A 10,400-nucleotide genomic window follows, 5' to 3' on the forward strand; every position below is an offset into this window, starting at 1 on the left:
TTCCTGGAAAGAGCACCCTACCCAAGGTTAACACCTCCACCCTATCCCCATAACCCAGTAACCCCACCCAACACTAAGGGCAACTTTGGGCACTAAGGGCAATTCATCATGGCCAATCCACCTAACCTGCACATCTTTGGACTGTGGGAGGAAACCGGAGCACCCGGAGGAAACCCACGCACACACGGGGAGGATGTGCAGACTGCACACAGACAGTGACCCAAGCCGGAATCAAACCTGGGACCCTGGAGCTGTGAAGCGATTGTGCTATCCACAATGCTACCGTCAGATCAGATCTCAACGGTTAACCACCACCTTGATAGGTACGACACATTGCTTGCGACCCTGGTCAATTTGCTTCAAAAAATTGATCAAGTTCCACTACATTTGCCTCTCAAGATATTCAACATGCAATTAGACACACATCGCCAAGCAGTGGGAACTGTTTACATGATGCAACAAATCAAAACAATTTCATCTAGGTTTTCCATAATAAACTGACTTAGCGCTGGTGAGTCATTTTGAAAATACATCAATTTTTAAAGGAAATGAACAATTGCATTTACTAGAAACAATGGTTTAGATCTGCTGCATCAATAGAGTACATATCAGAACAGTTACTCATTCAAATTTTGTAAAGGTTATGAAAAATATGCCAAAAGTTCAGGAAACAAACTGTTTACAGCAATGAGTGAACAATCTGCACAACTGTTTTGATACTGTGATGTCTTGCATTGCAAAGTATAATAAATACATTATTTACATTTTTGATTAAAGGAGAGAAATACAACTGTTAAAGGAGGAAGCCATTTTCCGAAAGTGATCTTCACTCAATTCTATGCATTGCAATAACCTACCACAACAGTTACTTCCCAATCCAGATTATAGAACTGGAAGAGGCAACAGAAACAGAGCAATGATACCATGGAGAGATTTGAAGACAATAATAAGAATTTTAAAATTGTTACACTGCCAAACCGACAGGTTTTGTGGCAGTGGGTAATGTTTTAGTCTCTGAGCCAGAAGCTCCAGGATTGAGTCCCATGCCCAGGACTTGATTGCCAAGGAAGGTGCATTCATAATGCAGCCAAGTGTTAATATCGACCTGCAACATCCTCCAAACTCCCCAATGTCAGGCAATAAGAGGAGAGACTCAGCCATGCTTCATGCGGTGTGGCACCCCTCATGCGAAAGGTTTCTGGCGACGGGCTAGTGACCTGTCCCAGGAAATTAGCGATGGAAACAGATGAAAGTCTAACTTGTGACTCACTAGGTGCAGGAAGAGAAACAACAGCAAACAGAGGGGTCGGGATAAAGAGTCTTGCAAGTTAGGATATAGGCTGCAGAGTTTCAGATGAGCTCCAGTTTATGGAAAGAAGAGCATGGAATAGTCAAGTCTAAAAGGTGTGGATGAGCTGGAACAGGACAGATCCAGCAATATTACAGAGGTGGAAATAGTTGATCTTAGAACATGGGGCCAGAAACTCAGCTCAAGATCAAATAGGACACCAACATTCTGAATAGTCCAGTTGGGATAGGGAACAAGCTTCTGGCAGAGATCAAAGATAATAGCTTCTATCATCTTAATATTACTCTGTTTCAGCATTCAAAAGCACTAGAATATATTTATTTTATTGACTCTACTGTGAGATTGAGTAGGTGCAATTTTAGCTACAGGGCAACAATTAAGGTGACTACAATGTTGATAAAGTTTAAGCTGCCTCTCATTCTCACAGCAGTATTACTACAGTAGCACAGGCACCAACAAAGTCCTCTGAATTAACTAATTACAGATTCTCTCATTAAAAAGGCACAACAAGAAATACACTTTCTCCTCTGTCAGGATCCCAGTTGCTGTTATAACTGGACAGTGTGATCTCAGAATGGAACCCTGGCTCAAAGACCGTAACTTCTACTGATATTTATAATTAGTTTCAAGAAGGAAATAAAACATTTAATAAACATGAAAAGTTGGATTATTGTACAATACCCCTTTACTCCCACCTCTTGGCTATAAGTTCCGCACACAAGTGCGGCTTCATCCGGGACCTGGGATTCATGTCGCATTACATTCATCCCCCACCATCTGGCCTGGGCTTGCGAAATCCTACCAACTGTCCTGGCTTGAGACAATTCACACCTCTTTAACCTGGGGTTACCCCTATCTCTGGATCTGTAAAGACTTAATTACCTGCAAATGTTCGTATTCTAAGCATTGTCTGGCATCTTTGAATTAGTCTATATATATATATGTTTCTGGAACATACCTCTTCATTCACCTGAGGAAGGAGCAGTGCTCCGAAAGCTAGTGTTTGAAACAAACATGGTGGACTTTAACCTGGCGTTGTAAGACTTCTTACAGTGCTCACCCCAGTCCAACGCTGGCATCTCCACATCATTAACAGCTTTTATGCCAAAATCCAGACCACGTTTTACAAAAGACTTTTTTTTTTTTAAAAACAAGAGCTCCTACACTTTTAACAGCAGATCCAGTCCAAAACCTCCCCTGGCAACGCGTTCCAGGGACTCACCACCCCGCATATAAAAACCTGCTTCGCACATCTCCTCTAAATTTTGCCCCACGTACCCTAAACCCAAGCCTCTGAGTGACCGACCCCTCCACCCTAGGAAAGAGTGCCTGACCATCCACTCTATTTCAAGCCCCTCAATCTTGTAGACCTCTATCAGGTCACCTCTCAACATCCGTATTTCTTTTTTTTTTAATAAATGTTTTTTTATTGAGTTTTCATATTTTATATATGACAAATTACAAGTTATTAGAGAGAGAGAAAAAAAAAAAGGAAAACACAAAAATTTAACATGAATATTTACAGGTAAGCATCTTCATAACAATAATTGTGGCCGCCCCCTTTAGCCAGCATACATATTTTACATTCCCCAATATGGCCGAGGCACATGTTTATAGGCATTTATTTATAGTTTGGTTTTGGGCCTTGGCTTGCCATCAAACCCCCATACCGAGCCCGTATCTCCCCCCCCCCCTCCCCCCGGCTACTTTCCCCCGATTCCCGTCCATTTTCCCCTGGTTCTTGGCCACCCGACTATTCTTCCTCATGTACGTTGGCCACAAACAGGTCCCGGAACAGTTGCATGAATGGCTCCCACGTTCTGTGGAAGCCGTCGTCCGACCCTCGGATGGCGAATTTGATTTTCTCCATTTGGAGAGATTCCGAGAGGTCGGACAGCCAGTCTGCAGCTCTGGGTGGTGCTGCTGACCGCCAGCCAAACAGGATTCTACGGCGGGCAATCAGGGAGGCAAAGGCAAGGGCGTCCGCCCTCCTCCCCAGGAATAGATCTGGCTGGTCTGAAACCCCGAAGACCGCCACTATCGGGCATGGCTCCACCCTCACCCCCACCACTTTGGACATAGCCTCGAAGAAGGCTGTCCAGTACTCCACAAGTCTGGGGCAAGACCAGAACATGTGGGCGTGGTTGGCCGGGCCTCTCTGGCACCGCTCACATTTGTCCTCCACCTCCGGGAAGAACCTACTCATACGGTTTCTCGTTAAGTGGGCTCTATGTACCACTTTTAGTTGCGTCAGGCTGAGCCTTGCGCACGTGGAGGTGGAGTTGACCCTATGCAATGCTTCGCTCCAGAGTCCCTATCCTATCTCCATCCCCAGGTCGTCCTCCCATTTCCTTCTTGTTGCGTCCAGTACAGTGTCGTCCCTATCTACCAGTCGGTCATACATCTCACTACAGTTCCCTTTCTCTAGGATACTTGCGTCCAGTAGGTCTTCCAATAGTGTCTGTCGTGGCGGTTGTGGGTACGTCCTTGTCTCCTTTCGTAGGAAGTTTTTGAGCTGCAGGTACCGTAGCTCGTTCCCCCAAGCTAGCTGAAATTTCTCTGTCAGTTCGTCCAGTGTTGCGATCCTGTCGTCCGTGTATAGGTCCCTGACTGTCAGTGTCCCCCCCGTCCTGCCTCCACCTTTTGAAGGTGGCGTCGGTCAGTGCTGGTTTGAACCTATAGTTGGTGCAGATGGGAGCCTTGTCCGACATTTTGTACAGGCCAAATTGCTGCCGCAGTTGGTTCCAGGATTGGAGGGTGGCTGTCACCACTGGGCTGGTGGAGTGTTTTTTGGGTGGGGATGGGAGTGCTGCCGTGGCGAGGGCCCGGAGGGAGGTTCCCATGCAGGAGGCCTCCTCCGCACGCACCCACTCGGCTTCTGGCTCCTGGATCCATCCCCTTACTCGCTCGGCTGTTGCCGCCCAGTAACATCCGTATTTCTAATGAAAACTATTCAGCCTCTCCACATAGCCAACATCTTCCAGACCACGGAATATCCTGGTAAACCTCCTCACCACAGCCTCCCTATCCTTCTGGTAGTGTGGCGACCAGAATTGTGCGCAATTTTCCAATTGCGACCATACCAAAGTTCTGTACAACTGTAGCATCACTTGCCAGTTTTTATACTCTATGCCCCGTCCAATGAAGGCAAGCATTCCGTATGCTTTCTTGACTACCTTGTCCACTTGTGTTGCTACTTTCAAAGACCTGTGGATCTGCACATCCAGATCTCTTGACTTTCTATATTCCTAAGAGTTTACCATTTACGGTATGTTTCCCCTATTACCTCACATTTGATAGGATTAAATGCCATTTGCCATTCCTCTGCCCAAGTCTCCAAACTATATCCTGCTGTATCCTCAACAATATCTGCCACAGCACCAATCTTGGTGTCATCAGCGAACTTATAAAATCAGACCAGCTACATATTCCTCCCCATCATTTTATGTATACTACAAACAACAGAGGCTCCAGCACAGATCCCTGTGGAACACCACTAGTTACAACCTTCCATTCAGAAAAACACCCTTCTACTGATACTCTCTGTCTCTGTGACCGAGGCAGTTCTGTATCCATCTCACCACTGATCCCATGTGGCTTTACTTTTTGTACCAGTCTGCCATGAGGCACCTTGCCAAAAGCTTTACTGAAGTCCATGTCAACAACATCCACCACCCTCCCCTCACCAACCATCTTTGTCACCTCCCTTAAACCTTGATCAAGTTAGTGAGGCGTGACCTCCCTTTCACAAAACCATGCTGTCCCTTTCACAAAACCATGCTGTCTACTCGCTAATGAGTCCATTTGTTTCCGAATAGGTATATATTCTGTCCCTGAGAATTCTCGCCAATAATTTACCTACTGCTGACGTGAGGCTCACCGGGCCATAGTTTCCTGGATTATCCTTGCTACCTTTCTTAAACAGCGGTGCCACATTAGCTATTGTCCAGTCTTCAGAGATCTTACCAGGAGACAATGAGGACACAAAGATGCCAGTCAAGGCCCCAGCAATTTCCTCCCTTACTTCCATCAGCATTCTGGAGTAAATCCCGTCCGTCCAGGAGACTTATCTACCTTAATATCTTTTAAAACACTCAATACCTCCTCCTTTTTGATGTTAACATGACCCAGACTGTCCACACACCCTACCCAAGAATCATCTTCCATAAAGTCTTTTTCTTTGGTGAACACTGATGCAACGTACCCATTCAGTACCTCGCCCATTTCCTCTGGCTCAACTCCAAAGCAAACATTGTACATCCCAGAACCAACATGCAGCTACCTCCAGACATATTTATTCCATTATGATTATTAATCTAGACTTTTTTGATTGCTGTTTACTGACTCCTTTATATTCAGTAACTAGACAGCATAATGTGGGACTACAAATGAGATCTTTGCGACAAATAAAAAAACAGAAAATCTTGGAAATGCACCTGCCAGTATCTGGAGAGAACATACAAGTTAATGCTTCAGACTGGAAACTGGAAGATCAGAAATTGCATTCTTTTAAAATAAATCGATAAAAAGCTTACATAACTTACAGTACTTAGTTAAACACAAGTGGGTTTTGATCCTTACTTTCTGCTTAAAGTGACAGACCTGCCATATATTTCCAGCAATTTCAATTTACATTTCAGGCTTACATTAGTTCTCAGCTGTTGAATGATTTCCCTCAGCAAGGGAGCAGACTGATTTTGATGGAAAATGATAGCTTTACAGATGATAGTGTCCAAGAGGACAACACAGATAACACAAACAAAACACACACTGATTCGATGATCAGATGATGGAACACAACTGTGGGTTGAAGTGAAGACACTCGAGAGAAAAATAACTAATAACAGCATCCCTGCTCATCAGAGCAACAGCAGCTATATCCTTATAGTTTAAAGGGCTGTGAACATTGAACACAAGATAGAAGAATTAAGAGCAGGAATAGGTCACTCAACCCATTACACCTCCTCAGCCATTCAAGATCATCACTGTTGATCTGACTGCAGCCATAACTCCCCTCATGTCTGTCCCACACAATCCCAGACTCCCTGTTGATCAAAATTATGTCTAGCTCTGTCTTGAATATATTCACCTGGTCCCCATTGTCCTCTGAGGATGAGAACGCCACAGGAAAGAAAATCTTGTTATCTCAGTCCTAAATGGGAGACCCCTAACTTTTAATCTGCGTCTCCTGGCTCTCGACTCCCCAACAAGGGGAAACCACTCAGCATCCACCCTTAAATATTTGATCTTCCTTGAAATAAATGCTAATGTTCCATTTGCCCTCCTAACCACTGGCTGTACCTGTATACCTTTTCTCATTCATATACTCGGACATTCAAATCCATCTGTACCGTAGTTCTGCAGTCTCTCTCCATTAAAATAATATGCTGCTTTTCTATTCTTCCGCCAATGTGGACAAGACCACACTTTCCATCTACCAATTTTTTGCCCATCATTTAGCACATCTAAATGTCATTATAGACTGTGTTCTCGGAACAAATTACTTTCCTACTTCTCTTGAAAATTTAGCGGCAACAGATTAAGTCACTGATATAGATTACAAATATCTGAGGCCCCAGCACTGATCCCCGTGCACTCCACAGGTTACAGCCTGCCAACCCCAAATTGACACACAATATCCCTACTCAATACTTCTGGTTAGCTAACCAATCCTCTATCCATGCTAATACGGTATCCCCTACATCAGGAGCTCTTACTGCATGCTATAACCTTTGATGTGGCACCTTATTGAATGCCTTTTGGAAATCTAAGCACACCCAAACCTACATTGGATAACTGCCTCTTTCCTCCATCACCCTGTTACAGATATGGGTGTAACGCCACAATGCACAACCATTTAATAAATCCATAAATCTGCTGGACAAGATTTGTGAAGCTATCCCATTTAATCTGTTGTACAGCCTTGTTGGATTAATTATCAATAAAGTAGAGGTAAAACTAGATCATTTATCCAACAACATACATTCCTTCTCTGCTTAAATGTGTTTGGTTTAGCTCCACCATCTTACAAAATAGAGAGAAAGGAAAATAAATTGTGATTACAAAAAAACATGGATGCAAAAAATGTTTCATCAGATCTGAAATTTTAACTCAATATCAATGTCGAAGAATATTCTATTTCGATGGGGAGCTTGAAAATGTAGAGTGGTCAAAGAGAAAGCTTAAGGTGGTACCACAAACGTCTTGGACAGGTGAAGGCCCACTCAGAACTTTTAAAACTCTCCACATATATTCCTAACAGAAATGTAATTTGGACAGACCATTCCATTGCAAAATAGAAAAGAGCTCCATCATAAGTTGCAATTGAATTCTTGCTCACTTCAGGAAACCACACCTATCACTATGTAGAAGTCATGTAAAATACTTTTAACAGTAGTCGTAACTATGCAGTGTTATGAAAAATCAACCACTTCATGAATTAGTAAACCAGAATGATTTATGACAAATAGTTATTAGCTGTTGCAATGACACCACAGAATGACCACGTGAATTTTAAGGTACAGGTTAAAACATTGGAAATACATACAGGTGCACACTTAATTTCACAAATCATGCACTTGACTTGAATCTTTCCACGATGTTGGCTTTCGAGTTTCAGAAATTAATCATAAACCTAGACAAAGCTATCGACTCACAATTAAAGCCAAACTTGAGCTCTAAAACATGCAAAAAAAATTGTTATCTTAGTCCTAAATGGGAGACCCCTAACTTTTAATCTGCGTCTCCTGACTCTCTACTCCCTAACAAGGGGAAACCGCTCTCAGCATCCACCCGTAAATATTTGATCACCCTTGCAATAAATGCTAACGTTGCATGCACAAATTATGACCAAATAATGTTTAAAATCTAGTCCAATTTGGTTTTATAAAAACAAGTAAATCACCTACGTTAAAACTGAAGCCACAGATACTAGGTGACGAGTTTTTTGTATTAGAAAAGTTTCACTAAGAATTAGGGAATCAAAACACTAAATCCAAAAATCTTTGAAATTCCAGATGTTTCATCAACTGGTCACCCTTGACTGAAAATTAAGTCATAAATGGTTTTAAAAATGCTTCCCTTTGAAACATACCAAGATATGAAAAGGGGAGAAATCAATGGACTGAATAGCTATCATTCATAATGCTGCTTGACAGACTGCTACTGCATTAAGACAGCAGGATCCGAGCTGATTTTTGCCCTGGCGGGTCCCACGGATCTGGAACAATAATACAAGGTCTTCAAGTAGGAGGATTTGGAATTTAATTATCTTAATGAAAATATTTTGAATATATAGATTTGGTTTAAAGGCTAATTTAAATTGGAGCCCTGATCCGTTATTTTTAAGAAATTGTTAACACCCCCAACATACTAAACAGTGTTCATCGCACTGAATCGAGACTTAGAACACACAAGTCTTAAAAAGCTCCGCACCTTTCACATCATTCAGGGGCTGCTGGATATGGTCACAATTAGAGGAGGAAATTCTGGCGTTATCAAATTACGGGAACGGCGTTGGTAAAGTTTCTCAGGTCAGACCCGAGCTAATTTTCAAAACTTATTTTAATGTTACATCTTAAACGGACACTTATGACTTCGCAGGATTGAGTCCGCCAGCACACGGCGTTGCTTTCCTGTGACTTTGTAGCAAGGCGGCATGACCAAATGTATAGATTTAAAATAGTGCGAATTTAAACCAGGGGAATGCAGCTCATCAGTTTGAGTGGCTTCTGTAACTGATCCTTGTCCTTAGTCGCCCGAAACGCCCGCGACCCGAGATCAACCTGACAGCAACATTAGATACTGGAATTCGGGGGTGGTGAAGACCTGGAACCGGCTCGACCCACCGTGGGTGGTGCAAAGTGGTACATTAACAGCAGTAGGGAACGGAATGTCTCACCCCATTTTTCTTCCTCTCCTCCTGCTGAAGACACGCCGTTTGATTGTCCGCCTGCTGGGAACGCTTTATTGCGTTAATGATGGGAGATGGTGCCGAGACCCAGGCTTCTCTTCCAGCCCCTGGCTCTGCTCAGAGACACACGGAGTGGATCATTTCATCCCTCAGGCGAGAAGGAGCGGGAGCTGCCGCTGCTGCCACCACGGTTTAAACCTCGTCAAGTTCCTCTCTGCAGACTTGCCCCCCCCGCCCCCCCCTCTCCTTTTCCCGTCCGGAGTGCCTGGAGGTGGGAAGGGTTGAAGGATGGGGGGGGTGGTCAGTTGATCGCAGCCCACCGGCAAAGCTGAGGGACGGATGGATGGAAGCAGTGAGCAGCGCGAGCAGCCGGGTCAAGATTCCAAACAGGGCGGAGGAGATGGCAATGCCCAGCGCGAGCGGCTGCTCGTGCAGCCCGGTCAAGGCTCCAAGCAGGGGGGAAAGAGGCAGTGGCCGGCGCGAGCGGCTGCTCCTGCAGCTGGGTCAAGATTCCAAACACGCGGCGTTCCAGCCGCTATGTTCCATCCCTTTGTCGGCGCTCCAGTTGCACTCTCTGTGCCTGCCCGTGTCTCTCTCACTCACACACACTCCGGCACTTATGTCCGTCCATCCTCCGTGCGCCGGACCTTTAAATAAACGTCAGCGCGTCGCGCCGTCACCCCCGCCCTCCGACTCGCCCGCCTCGTTCCGGCTCGGCCTGACGTCAAAGCACAGCAATTATGCGATGACGTCAGGACAGCTCCCCACACTTTCTGCTAATTATACACACACACACAACAGCATCCTGTAATTCAAAATGCCCTAGTTTGGGGTTTGAAGAGCCACCCACCACTGCATCCTGAGTGGCTCAGGCGGCACAACAGGAAGTTAGGACGTTGGCGAGGATAATGAAGCTTCAGATATAAGCCAAGTGTTTTTTTTTAACCTGCTCAGAATTGCAATGTGTGAACAGAGTGCTTTGGAATATGCAATGGTGGCTGGAGCATAATGTCTTCTCGGTCGAACCTACAATTTGATCCCCTTAAACATCATGAAAGGTGATGTTTCCAATGTGTGCGTATCCAGCACCTTTTGCCACACTTTACAAAACAAATCAGATGTACATCAGCCGTTCTTACTTCTCTCATCCAGAGTGCATCCTCTCTGCATGCTCTTTTC

The 10,400-nt window shown here is 44.5% G+C and overlaps 1 protein-coding gene across 1 annotated transcript in view; it reads right to left on the reverse strand.

Annotated features, from left to right (window-relative positions):
* LOC119970635 (homer protein homolog 1-like) overlaps positions 1-9,877 on the reverse strand; it is a 112,816-nt gene extending 102,939 nt beyond the window's left edge. Inside the window, exon 1 of the mRNA XM_038805565.1 lies at positions 9,210-9,877. Coding sequence (XP_038661493.1) covers positions 9,210-9,214 — 5 coding nt within the window. The 5' untranslated portion in view covers positions 9,215-9,877. The remainder of the gene's footprint in view (positions 1-9,209) is intronic.
* Between the last annotated feature and the right edge of the window lie 523 nt (positions 9,878-10,400).

Source organism: Scyliorhinus canicula, chromosome 8, assembly GCF_902713615.1.
Source record: "Scyliorhinus canicula chromosome 8, sScyCan1.1, whole genome shotgun sequence".
Lineage (NCBI taxonomy): Eukaryota > Metazoa > Chordata > Chondrichthyes > Carcharhiniformes > Scyliorhinidae > Scyliorhinus > Scyliorhinus canicula.